Source organism: Notothenia rossii (assembly GCF_949606895.1).
Source record: "Notothenia rossii genome assembly, chromosome: 12".
Taxonomy (NCBI): domain Eukaryota; kingdom Metazoa; phylum Chordata; class Actinopteri; order Perciformes; family Nototheniidae; genus Notothenia; species Notothenia rossii.
Genome location: NC_136911.1, coordinates 17,377,008 through 17,390,696, shown reverse-complemented (window position 1 = coordinate 17,390,696; position 13,689 = coordinate 17,377,008). Strand labels below are relative to the sequence as shown.

Sequence of the window (13,689 nt, the reverse complement as noted above, 5' to 3'; positions counted from 1 at the left end):
ATTTTATAAAAGAAAATCCGGTGTTGTTTCAAAATCTGTTTCCCCCACAATTTGTGATCACCTTAACTTAGTCTTAACCTGACCTTAACCTCAACCTTTGCTCTAGAAAATTATCTTCTAGAATGATTAAATGTACCCTTAAATATAAAGCTTAAGTTATTAAGTCCTAAAAATATCCTCAAATTGGAGAAGCTGGATGCAAAAAGTAATGATATTTTCAAAATAGCAATCCAAATATTCTGAACAATCAATATATTTTACTTTAGATAATTTAAGTAGTCTACAGTTTGCTTGTATGGGAGTATTTTCACAGTGAACAGTACTTTTACTTTTGGAGTGCATCGCTGCGGGCACTATTTTAAAGAGGTAGCCCAATTCACCACAACACTAGAGGCCGGTATCTATTGCGCTTGCGTCATAGTTAACGGAAGTGGCTCGCCTCTCGTACAGCCAGGCTATCTGACTGACACTGAATGAAAAACGCACTGATTTCGACTCCAGAATGATGACATTTTTACCCAAACTGCTGCTGCTGGCGCTCATAGCGTTCCCAGCGACACTCCTCATCAAAGGTAATTCTTTAATATGGCTTCTTACAGTGGTCGAGGCAAAACGGTTGAATGAGCTTGTGAGCGTTACACGCTAGTATTAGCTGCTAAGCTAACTAGCCGCTAAGGGGGAGGCCATTCTCCATTTGACATGTGCTAGCTGAAGAGTAAATATGGGTATACAAATGAAATGCTTCATTGTTCTTTGTGGAAATTGATGAAGTATTAACGTGTAGTTTCTGTTTTTGTGAAAGCGTAATTGTCACCATTTATGGTCCCTTTAAGTTTGCTACATGCATTTATATGCTACTGCTTACACTGACGTGTCCTTACTATCTGCTTGTTAGCTGGTAGCCGGGATGCTAAGTACCTTGGTTAGCTGTCACTAAACTCTTGACTATATGTCTCTATTAGTGTTGGTTTTCAATACACATCTATAGAAGTTGTATTCAACTGGCTTGGTTCACATGTTGTCAGGCTAGCTAGCTTAGCTTTAACAGCTAACATTTGCGGCTGTGGTTTAGTAGGCTGGTATTTTAAAGGACCCCTGACCAGAGGTATGGAACTAAATACATTCGATCAAGTTAGGTTCTTAAGTATACGTATGAATATGATGTGTTTGTCCTATCAGTATTTTAAAATATGCAGCTGTATACCTATTTATTAACTAAATCTCAGATGTAAATACTGTGAAATGTTCCCCTTCACTACAATTGTCTTGGAACGTATTCGATTTAGTGAAGTGTATTTAATAAAAACTCAAAGAGACTCCTACTGGCACACCTCATCATAAAAAACCTGCAGGTCTACATTCGTTGTAAATGTAAGCAGTATTTATAGCATTAACATGGAGGTGTGGCTATAGATATCAGCTGTATATTAGCCTGAAGCAAACTGCTAAACTATAACATACATAGGATTTTATTTACAATATTTTATTAAACCAGAACCAGAACATCGATGAATGATAAGAAAAACATATATATTAATGGTTGCCTTTTTTAAAGTGCATTCTCTACTTATTTACAAAAAAAATGTTTGTCCAGGTTTGGCTATATCACAAATAGACATGATGACTATTTAATAAAACTCAATGTATTGTGCAGCTCCAGTCTTTGTCCCTGTAATTAGTAGACCTTACCCTCGAAACAATTTCTATAAACTCCCAACCCAACATCCTTTTTCATGTGGAAACGTTTTGATCCACAGAAGGAAAATTACAGTCTTGCAGACTTTTTTTTGGGACAATCTCATGCCAGTGGCTGGTTGAGAGGACTAAGTGTGCTTTTGGATTCCCAGATTTTTCTAGCAGCCACTTGTCACAAAAGATAATAAAACAATTTGTTTTCCCCCAAATCTCCCATTGTGTAATGTCTATCAAATGACATAACAAACAATATATTTTTTAAAGGGCCGATGGTGAGTGCCCAGGATCTGACGGAGGACGAGGAGGCGGAGGCTGAAGCTGAGACTGAAACTGTGGACGTGGATGAAGACGTTGTGGACGATGCAACGGATGAAGACGACGAGGCGGAAGTGGAAGACGATGAAAACGTGGAACTAGTGAGTTCTAATCAGGCGTCATCTTTTGATCTAGGAAATTAAGAGGATCATAATTATGATGGGTGATTTCAGCTCTTTTCTGTCATTTATTACTTAATAGTTCAGTAAAATATTCTTAAAAGATCAACTGTTAGAGAAAGTACTTGTGGCTGTATTTTGCTCGTAAATGATTAAATCAAATATTCTTAACACATTAATCAATTGTGAAAGTAATTGCTACACATTTCCTTATTAATCTCCTGGCGGCGCTTAAGTTATATCATAACAAATATAGCTTTTTTTTTGCATTATTTAGAGAAGTCCAAAGCAAATGCTTCTTATAGGATATGAAAATAATCCGAACGAGTAAAGATTTAACCTCTGATTTTAATATACAACACAAAGATTAAGCTCTTATTGATAATTATTGAAACCAAACCTGTGTGTCTGTGTAGACGGAAGAAAAAGAAGATGAAGAGGAGGAGGCGTTGGTTGGAGAGGTGAAAGCTTCTCCTAACGCCGACACCACCATCCTGTTCGTCAAAGGAGACGGTAACTTTCTATGACATCTTCAAAATTAAAAGATTACATTTTTAAGTCAAGCAGCAGCAGCAGCAGCAGAATGAACTTGTCTTTTCTCTGCAGATTTCCCTGCCAACGACATCGTAAAGTTCCTGCTCGGCTTCAGCAACAAGGGATCAGAAAACTTCATCGTGGAGTCTCTGGATGCCTCCTTCAGATACCCTCAGGTACAAAAAAAACCAAAATACTTACCGCAAGATAGCACAAACTTAAAGATACAAATGATACAGAAATAAATACAGAAGAAAAGAATTGTAACATTGAAAGGAAGAATTATTTCTAACTTCCTGTGTTTTTCTTTCAGGATTACCAGTTCTACATCCAGAACTTCACGGCGCTGCAGCTCGGCATTGAAGTCCCCGGGGGTCGGCAGGCCACCTTCGAGTACTCCTTCATCCCCGCAGAGCCCATGGGGGGGCGGCCGTTTGGACTCGTCATCAACCTCAACTACAAGGACGGCAACGTAAGGAGAGAAAGACATCAAATACTAGATTCTTGCCAATATTGGGCAATTGTAGGTCCCTGACATATGTTAGTCTTTCTTCATAGTCTGCGGAGGTAGACAATTACACAACACCATGACACACTTAGTATCCTGTTTCCTTTCTCACCAGTTCCTCTACTTGTGATTAGAAATGTGTGTATTTTATAAGTTAGATCCTTGATGTAGACCCTTAAAGTCTGAGATTTGGATCAAACTGCAGATTGTGTTCAAGCTAACCTGATGACCATCAGGAGTTCCGCTAGGATTTTCTCTTGCCGGTGAAGTGTCCGGAAATCATTTATTTTACCGGACAAATTTGAAATTTACCGGTCATGTTTCAATACTAATAATAATAATAATTAGAATTGTTTAGCAGAGTTTCCGTCAGCAGGTAATTACCGGACTATGACCGGATATGCTGATGTTTAAAACTCAGTTAATGGGCTCAGTTTTATTTTGCTTCAGTTTATAATCGTAACACATCGAAAAGTTCAGATTCATTTTTCAATAAATGATTCCATAAACAACAAACATCTTTTTTACATTCAAACAAACTACTTGTAGTAGATGAAGTACATTATTCAAAAGTTTACATTAACTTTGGATAATAACACGGGAGAAACAGAGCCTCTCTTTTCCTCTCTCCCTCCCTCTCTCTCTCTCTTGACAGCCGGTCAGTTTCTCATGCAGCGCGCTAAACAGTGGGCGGGGCTTCAGGTGGTTATGCAGAGCTGCGTGTCTCCGTCAGACGCAGCAGCTGATCTGATCTCTCTCTCGCGTCCGGTTATACTTCTCTCACGTTTATGTCCATATCGATCAGATCCAGCTCTCCTGATCGGCCTTCATAGAGAGCACCGATCAAACTATTAAGAGTGAATATCGGCCGTTTATGATCGGCGGCCAATCGATCGGAGCATCCCTAATTATTACGGGACATTTTGACCAGCAGGGTTTGAATTTACCGGGTTTTTCTAAATGTTACCAGCTAAAAACCGGTAATTACCGGCTAACGGAAACCCTGGTGTTCATATAGTGAAAGATGAGGGGAAGAAAGTCTGGGCTGACTGATTTAAAAAAGGAAAAGTAATTTGTACCTTTCTTTTTCTTATCTCCAACCTCTGACCTTTTTCTCTTTTTCATTATCATCTTCATCTCTGATGTTGCTTTCTCTAAACCTCTCTTTCCTCTCCTCCTCTCTGTAGGGAAACATTTTCCAGGACGCAGTGTTCAACCAGACCGTGACCATCACAGAGAGAGAGGACGGAATAGACGGAGAGACGTGAGTTTCTTTTCTTCATGCTGCTTTGAAGTCTCCTCTTCATCGACCCTTGAATCTGTTCTGACCCTCTTGAATACCTCTTTCCTCTCCCAGGATCTTCTTGTACGTCTTCCTGTCCGGCCTCGGGCTGCTGGTCGTTGTCGGCCTTCACCAGCTGATGGAGTCCAGGAAGGTACGGATGAAAACAAAAACAAATATTACAACATCAGTATCTGGGGCAAAATGGAAAATTACAATCAAGAAAACAAAAAAAAGGAAGCCAATTATTTATAAATTGAGGGAAAATAACCCTTTTTGATCAAGTCATTTATATAAGAAAAATGATACAAATTCACCTTTTGAAACTTGGGAATATGCTTAATTGCAAACTAAATATACATGTGGTGATGTTTAGTGGGCTTTTCCACTACTTTTTACATTTTATAGGCTAAAAGAAAATCACTTGCAGCCCTCACAATATGTGAACGGTATTCAGATGAGTGACATGCGAGCATACAAATAATTGTTGTAATATTTATGACTTTACTGCAGCTTGTTTTTTGACGTTTTATCAATCTGTGTGTGGTGTGGTGTGCAGAGGCGGCGTCCGGCTGCAAAGGTGGAGATGGGAACATCCAGCCACAACGACGTGGACCTGAGCTGGATCCCTCAGGAAACACTCAACCAGATCAGTAGGTCACACACACACACACACACACACACACACACACACACACACACACACACACACACACACACACACACACACACACACACACACACACACACACACACACACACACACACACACACACACACACACACACACACACACACACACACACACACACACACGCACGCGCGCGAACAAAATTAACAAAGTGCAAAAACTAAGCTGTTTGTAAGGGAAACTTCTGCAGCAACGGAGAGTCAGGACTCCGAGAGACACGAGGAGAGTTGAAGCTTTGATGTCAAACACTGATATTTATTTACAAGTATCGGCCGGAGAAATTCACCTCACAAGTCACACAGCCAGAGATTCTGACTGCACTGGTGGGTTGCCATGTCAAATCTGCCGCGCCTCTCTCTCGATAGACCTTTTAACTAGTTCAGAGAGAGTAAACAACATATTTGGGGAGATGGACTAAACAGCTGGGCACCCTGAATCCCTTGCGTCTGACCCTTAATGGCCTCGAAGCCAGCGTTCCCACGGCCGTAAACCATTTCGTGACAGAGAGTTGAACTTTATCAAGATAGCTGAAGCCTCCCATTCCTTAAGAGAGATAACAGAGCCAGGGTTGGTCGTAAATGTCAACACACAGAAAAGGTTATATATCTAGGAGTAAAGATAGAAATATTCCCTCAAACTGTTCACATTTGAATAATGACAATAATAAAATGTTAATGCAAAGATAAGCTATTCACATCATGGTAACAATCATATGATAATAATAGTAGTGGAACAATAAGCTTAACACATGATGACACTGACATTTCAAAATGTTGTTCAAGTGAAAAATACATGTCTTGGTGTTTCTATCTCTCCTTAAATAGCAAGCGGTGGGTATTGATGTTTGTTTCCTCGGTGATCAGCTGATGTGTGTCTCTGCTCTCTTCCTGCTTCAACTGTTTGACCTTTGACCTCCACTGTGCATGAGGGTCACTCACCCTTCTGTCTTTTCTCCTTTTCCTCGCTCATGTCTTCCTGCGTCTTCAGTGCAGAGTCGCAGAGGTGAGGTCTGCTGTGTGTGAGTGTGTGTGTGTGTGTGTGTGTGTGTGTGTGTGTGTGTGTGTGTGTGTGTGTGTGTGTGTGTGTGAGAGAGAACTCATTTCACTAACATGCAAATCACTGCTGATGCCTGAGTGGTATAATTCCTTTTTGCAAATAAGCTTCCTCTCTTTACAAATGCTCTGATTTATAAATGTTGTTCAACAGCAATCACGAACATTTCCTCTTCTCCCAATGAACCAACAATATTAAAAATGTATTTCAGTTGTTTTAGGATATGAAATCTCTCCAGTAGTGGCTTGTAGGATTTAGAAAATGTTGGCTAGTAAGAATTTATATTGAGCTGTTTTTGATCAAAAGCCATCGGAGCAACTCTACCTTTTAGATTCCCTATTTTGCTTTCCTTATTCACTGAATTAAAATTGTGTAAGAGAAAGGTGACGTGATCAAATATGGTCAGACATTTAAAGTTGAATTTGAAAACCTCTAAAACAAGCTGTGAATTTAAAAATGTACCTTTTTGTTTCACTTGACTTCTATAAATGAAATGTGTTTGTTGTATTTTTTAATCCATCACTCACATATTTCTCCTTCCTCTCCAGACAAAGCGTCTCCAAAAAGATCTCCTCGCAAAAGAAATCAGAAACGCTCAGCCGGCTCCGACGAGTGACGGCGCCCGACACCACGGGACTAACCTTCATCATCCCGTCTTAGAAGAGCAGCAGCAGGAGGAGGAGGAAGAAGAAGAGGAGGAGGAGGAGGAGGAGGGATGAGAGCGCACTCTGCCCTCTCTACTGAGGAACTTTGACCAGTGCCAAGCACAGCGATGACTGGCTCTTTACTTAGCTTAAGAACTGTACCACACACACACACACACACACACACACTCACACACACACACACACACACACACACACACACACACACACACTCTCTCTCTCTTTCATGAGGCTGTCAGAGGGAGTGCAGAGGATCCTGAACCAGGTGTGTTGGGTTTTAAGGGGAAGACATTTCTCTTACGGTTGTTGGTTTTTCCTTTAAGATTATATTTGTTGTTAAAGCCTCAGTATGACTGCTGATGTCATCATTGTGAGACCGTTTGATTGTTTTTTTCCTCCTTTTCTGATATCAGGCTGGATCTTTGATTCAATGAAGCAATTAACCAACTGAGATAATGAAGTCATAAGTTGATTCACGTTAAAGAGAAAAGCCTGAATATCTTCTAGTCTCTGAACTGTCACCCTTTCCTTGTTTATTTCTCTTTCTGTCGGTAAACTGAGTATCTTTGGCTTCAGGACTGTCGTTCAGGCAAAATATGTTATCAAGTCTTCTTGTGACAGACATCAGTAACTATTTGAGAGAACATGATTAAGTATTTTGCGTATGAATTTAGAAATGGCACCAGGATCACAGTAACACATGCCGTTTTTGTTTTTGGATTGATTTGTTCTGTTTGAGTTGATTTGTTGTTTCATTGCACAGATTCTGGTGTTGGCGGTCACACGTTCGCATAACAACGACGTTTTTTTTTTTCTTTCAAAATGTCAGAAGGACTCAGTCACTATTTTTGCAAGTACAACATCTCATAGAGTTCATGCTATACCCTGGGTGTGACATGACGGCAAAACAAAAGTGAAAAAAACAAGAACATCTGAATGTGTGACATTGTTGGTTTCTGCTGACATGTTCTCATTTTAAAACCTTTGAACATCACATCTAACAAAATGGAAAGTACAGCTGAAATATTAAACAATAACTTAAAACATATATTTTTTATTAATTTGTTTATCGATTAAGTATTTCAGCCAACAACGTGAAGAATACCCTGGTTCCCACTTCCTCAATGTGAATAAATAACTTGGAAGTGAGTGGAGCGAGGTGCCCTTTAACCCGACACACTGAGGTCTATTCATGTGAACACACACACACGCTTTGGGTTATGAACATCTTAAAGAGTTAGTCTAGCCCTGGACGTGTGCCTGTTTTCTACTCCTGTCTGTTAATCAATCAGAACAATAACTTCCCACTTACTGAATTGAAATCTCTGTTTTTTGTGTTATGTTTTCTTTTGAATTGTAAAATGTCTCCCTGGCTGAAGCACTGGTGTAAATACTGGCTGATGATGAGCAGAAATTACTGAGCTAATTTATTAGAGTGACAGATTGGGTTTGTGCACTGTTTTTTTATTTTGTTTTACCACTAGCGGGCAACACAGACTTTGGTTTACACTTCCTGTTGTGCAGAGTTTGGATATAAATGATCGCACACACACCGCAGGAAGTCTGGTCCAGTCTGAGCGGATGTAGGGGTTATTTTGTTCTTTTTCTAAAATAACGGGGCTGTCATTCATAGATGCAAGCGTCTTTTATTTGCTTTTAAATGTGCAGGAAATAAACTTGATGATTTGCATTATTCTCCAGGCCTCATTATTTTCTTAAGGTTTGATAACATTTTTAATTAACTCGTAACTGATTTTAAAAGTGTTAATATTTGCTGTAAAAATATATCCATGTAAGGTGCATCAAAGCTAAAAAGACTATTAATTAATTTACTGAAAAAATACATTTCTTCTCTCACTTTTCAAGCAAAAATGTAAAACATTCAAGCCTCTAAATGTTTTATAGTCCACTTTTCTTTGTCTAGTTTAAAATTGTTATTTAATGTTGGATTTTGAGTTGTAAGTCAGAAATTTGGAGGAGCGGATTTTGAAGTAAAAGAAGCATTAGTTGAGTTATATTTAGCAAAATAAATCAATTAAATAAAAGTATTTGATCGTAATCTCTGACCTTTAACGACCTTTTAGTTTGTTTTCTTTAAAGATATACAAATCTTTCTTGGCCATCTGTTTATGCTGCCATTGTTGTGTCTTACCTGTCAAATGTAACGCCAGGGTGTCCGCGGAGTCTTAAAAAGTATTAAAAGTTGATAAATCAATTTAGCGAAAATGAAGGCTATTACAAAGTTTTAAACGGCATTTTACAAGGTACATGTTGTAGCTTTTTTTCAATAAGTATATCAATTGTCCAAAGAGGTTGTATTCTAAAGTTTACCTAAATGTAATCATTAAGTAGTCTGTGTAGTTTATTTATGGCATCCCGTTGGATTTGACGTCATCTCTGGGGCCTCATTTATAAAGGGATATACGCTCAAAAAATGGCGTACGCCAGTTTCTACGCAATGTTTGCGATTTATAAAATACTAACTTGACGGGAAAACGTGCAGTCCTCTACGCAAACTAACCCATGCGTACGCACTAAGCACAAAAACGGGAGAGACGAGAAACTGCGACACCGTTGGCAGAAGGAAGAATGGAGAGAAATATGTGGAAATAATACCATAAATAAAATGTTACCTCTCATTTATCATATATGAAGAATTCATTTTCACAAATTGATTAAAGCCAAGGTCCCATGTCATGGCCATTTCCACTGATCATAATTCCATTGTTGAGGTCTACTAGAATAGATTTATATTGTGCAATTTTCCAAACTCACTTTGGTTTCTCATACAGGATCTCTGTAAACTACGTGGCCGTTTCTCAATCGCGAGGAAACTGGCTTCCAAGCCAATATTTAAAGGATACTACGTCATCGAGTGCCGCAGAAGGACTGTTCCAATCTCCAGCATACTTGGAATTCCACCGAGGCCACGTCCTTGGTTTGGGGGTAATTTCGAGGCTGCACATGGGTAGACTTCGCGTCCTTCAAATCCCCACAATGCTTTGTTTACACGGTCTTTTTTAGCAGTTCTGTCGTAATTTCCTGCGATCTTCTTCATAAAGTCAGTCAAAATGAATGAATGGGCGTTTCTTTGACTATTTATAGGCAAATATGGGCGTTACGTGAAGCCCGCAAAAGTTGCACCGCATTTCGAGTCGATTGTGATTTATAAAGGGAAACCGGATAGGAAGTGCCGTACGCACTTTCCTCGTCGGTACGCAATGTTTGGTGAATCGGAAAATGTCGGAACATTTCTGTACCTATGTTTTGGATTTCTATTACGTAAGCAACCTTACGGTGGCCTTGAAGTGCAAGACACCACAGCATTTCACAAAACGCCACAGCATTTCAGAAAACGCCGCAGCATTTCACAAAACGCCACAGCATTTCAGAGAACGCCACAGCATTTCAGAAAACGCTGCAGCATTTCAGGAAACACCACAGCATTTCCCATTGGACGGAAAGGGTATTCCTTTAGGGAGAACACTTCTTGTTTGTGATTGGACAGAGCCAGCCAGAGAAGCACTGCTGTGATTGGTTGTTTTTGCTGCCAGTCAAGAAATTACGCTTCGTGATTGGTCAACGCCCGACAGCGCAATATGTCCCAACCATGGTCCCAACACATTACCCGTTAGCACAAACTCAGAGCTCACAGCTCCTCATATCTGTTCAGAAACTGGACAAAAGTTAAACAAGTACAAACCACAGGCTTTCTATGTCATGGCGAATACAGTCGCTGCTTTATTTATGTCTGTATGACGTTGTTGTGAGTGTGTACGGAGCAGCTACAGGTTAGTTTAGCCTAATGGATCCGATTCCATTCAGAAAATAACGCATTTTAAAAGCTTTTCGCCTGCCGTCTTGTCTGCAGACTTGTGAAAGCGTTAATTCACGGTTTTTACTAACCGTTATCAGTATGTAGTTACTTCGGCATCACTTTGAAATGTGTATTACAATCACATCACGGTCAAATATGTTCATTTGGTTGTAGTTGGTATCTCCCATAGGATTTACAGGGAGATACGCCCCGCCCCCTCTCCAGCGCGTCTTGTTTGAATGACAGGAGCAAACACAGTTGACAGCCGCGGTGAAACTCGAGCGATTAGAGCGATGCAAATATTGGGTAGTCTACCATAGTATTGTAGCGACCCGGATAGGATACTGAGGGTGTCACTCAGGCATCCCCCGTCTCTCTGCCAATCACGGAGCGACACAGAGATGCTGGTATACGTGTGGGTCCGTGATTGGGGGAGCAGACTGTGGTGTTATTGTGCTGTGTGTGTTTGTTAGCCAATAGTAGTGAAGCCCTACGGACACGGTTCAGTGACGTCATAGGCAGGGGACAAGGGATGGTACCAGCATGTGAGCTAGGGTTGTACGAGGATGTGAGCTACCAATAAAAGGACACGTAATTGTGACAGTTGAACTCACGTGTATTATTGAATAACACGACATGGTGTCAGAAGTCCTGTCGACATTACGTGGAGTGAGACCGAAAAAAAAAAGTATTATTTGGAGCCAATAGACGGTGAAAAAGAAGAAAAGGGACATGGCAGACGAAAATGCTAACGGAGATGCAGCGCGACCCGCGGCGGGACCGAGTGCTACGTTTAGCATCCAGCCACCAGAGCCTTTCCACTTTTCAAGACCGCAGGAATGGGCCAAATGGATACGGCGGTTCGAGAGATTTCGCCTGGAAAGTAATCTGAACAGTAGCTCAGAAGAGAATCAAGTCAACACAATAATATACTGCATGGGAGATGAAGCGGATGATATTTTACGTGGATTGACTCTCACAGCGGCTCAGAGAGACACTTACCAAGGTGTCAAGGAGGGCTTACAAGGCTTCTTCATTGTCAAGAAAAATGTCATATATGAGCGAGCAAAGTTTAATATGCGCAGCCAGGGAGAAGGTGAACCAGTGGACTCGTTCGTCACAGCTCTATACGCACTAGCGGAGCATTGTAGCTACGGCGTGCTACATGATGAACTCGTTCGAGACAAGCTTGTTGTCGGATTGACGGATGAGCGTCTGTCTGAACGGATGCAACTGGACCCAGACCTTACCTTGGGAAAAGCTATTACCATGGCTCGGCAGAGTGAAGAGGTGAAACGGTAACAATCTTCTCTGCGAGGTGACAATAGAACTGAGGCATGTGACGCTAAATCAGTGGACAGAGTGTTTAAGAGCAGTAGCAAATATGCGAAAAACAAAGTTCAATCTGCTAATAGCTACCAAGCCAAGCCACAGTACAACAAGGGTAATGATGCAAAGTGTTATAACTGTGGTTGTTCTCCTTCACATGTAAAGACTGAGTGTCCAGCCAAGGATGTAAAATGCCATGCATGTGGGAAAATGGGACATTATATGCGTGTGTGTAAAACAGCTAAAAGAGTGCATGAGATTAATGAAGAAGAGGAAAGCTTGTTCTTAGGCAGCATTGAGGCCGACAATGATCCGTGGATGGCAGACATTGACATTAACAACAAAAGCGTACAGTTCAAAATTGACACTGTGGCTGATGTTAAAGTCCTTCCTCACTCTGTGTTTAAGGAGGTCTATAAGCACAAAGCTCCACCAGCTCTTCAAAAGCCAAGGAAGCCACCTTGGGGTCCAGGAAAAAATCCTTTAGACGTAGTGGGCTTTGCTAGTATGCTGCTTAAGAAAGGAGGGAGAGAACTTAGGGAGGACGTGTATGTCATTCGACGCTTACAAACAGCATTGCTCGGGAGGCCTGCCAGTGTAGCGCTGAAGCTAGTGGCACGACTAGACAGCGTCACTATGGACACGCTAAAGACTAATTACCCAACAGTATGCAGCGGTCTTGGAGAGGTGCGGCAGCCATATGTCATTAAGCTGAAACCAGGGGCCCAACAGTTTTCTCTGAAGACGCCTAGAAGGATTCCACTGCCACTGATAGACAAAGTCAAAGAGGAACTGTCCTGCATGGAAGACCTGGGGGTGATCAGCAGAGTGGAGGAGCCTACAGATTGGTGCGCTGGCATGGTGGTGGCGCCTAAAAAGACAGGGGCTGTTCGTATATGTGTGGATCTAACAAAACTGAACGAGTCTGTGTGTCGAGAAAAGTACATTCTACCTTCAGTGGAAGAAACACTGGGAAAGCTGGCTGGAGCCAAAATATTCAGCAAGTTGGATGCAAACATGGGGTTTTGGCAAATACCTTTAACAAAAGGCTCAGCCAAGTACACAACGTTCATCACACCCTTTGGCCGATACCACTTCAATCGGCTACCTTTCGGCATAGCCTCAGCCCCTGAGCATTTCCAAAACAGGATGACAACTGAGGTAACCGAGGGACTAGAGGGGGTTGTCTGTCACATGGACGATGTACTGGTGTGGGGCCAAACACAGGAGGAGCACGACGCTCGTCTGTATGCTGTGCTGGAGAAGATCCAAAAGGAAGGAATCACCCTGTATGTGGAAAAGTGCAACATATCCAAACAGGAGGTGACATACTTGGGCCATGTGATCACTGCTAGCGGCATTAGCCCAGACCCGAGCAAGACAGACGCTGTAAGGAAAATGGAGGAGCCGAAAAATGTGAGTGAGCTGAGGAGCTTTCTAGGCATGGTCAACCAGCTGGGGAGGTTCATACCGCAGCTAGCGGAGCGAGACAAGCCACTTCGAGACCTGCTCTCCAAAAAGAACCGCTGGCTGTGGGGCATCGATCAGGCCAGAGCCTTCCAAGATCTGAAGGACTCTCTGATATCTCCACCAGTGCTAGCCATGTATGACACAAACAGAGAAACCAAAGTCTCAGCAGACGCATCATCATACGGCTTGGGGAGTGTGCTTCTGCAGAAAT

General features: G+C 41.5%; 1 protein-coding gene and 1 long non-coding RNA gene across 3 annotated transcripts in view; one reads left to right on the top strand and one right to left on the bottom strand.

Moving 5' to 3' along the window:
• The window catches only part of LOC307026289, a 340,364-nt gene that overhangs the window by 157,901 nt on the left and 168,774 nt on the right, over positions 1-13,689 (bottom strand). The window lies entirely within an intron of this gene.
• On the top strand, positions 383-8,557 carry ssr1 (signal sequence receptor, alpha). 2 transcript variants are annotated; one of them, XM_079660991.1, is made up of 10 exons: positions 383-572; positions 1,960-2,111; positions 2,546-2,642; positions 2,736-2,839; positions 2,977-3,135; positions 4,359-4,435; positions 4,529-4,607; positions 5,013-5,106; positions 6,132-6,146; positions 6,746-8,557. In XM_079660991.1, exons 1-10 carry the CDS (start codon positions 503-505, stop codon positions 6,811-6,813), a joined length of 915 nt encoding a protein of 304 aa, XP_079517117.1. In that variant the 5' UTR covers positions 383-502; the 3' UTR covers positions 6,814-8,557. The 2 variants fall into 2 exon arrangements, with proteins under 2 accessions (XP_079517117.1, XP_079517118.1); XM_079660992.1 differs by lacking the exon at positions 6,132-6,146 and having other exon boundaries at positions 384-572.

Excerpts from the sequence above, each read along its gene's own strand:
- ssr1 (XM_079660991.1), top strand. The coding sequence starts at position 503 with ATGATGACATTTTTACCCAAACTGCTGCTGCTGGCGCTCATAGCGTTC. Across the intron at positions 573-1,959 it reads AGCGACACTCCTCATCAAAG|GGCCGATGGTGAGTGCCCAG; the intron begins GTAATTCTTTAA and ends TATTTTTTAAAG. Across the intron at positions 4,436-4,528 it reads GACGGAATAGACGGAGAGAC|GATCTTCTTGTACGTCTTCC; the intron begins GTGAGTTTCTTT and ends TTCCTCTCCCAG.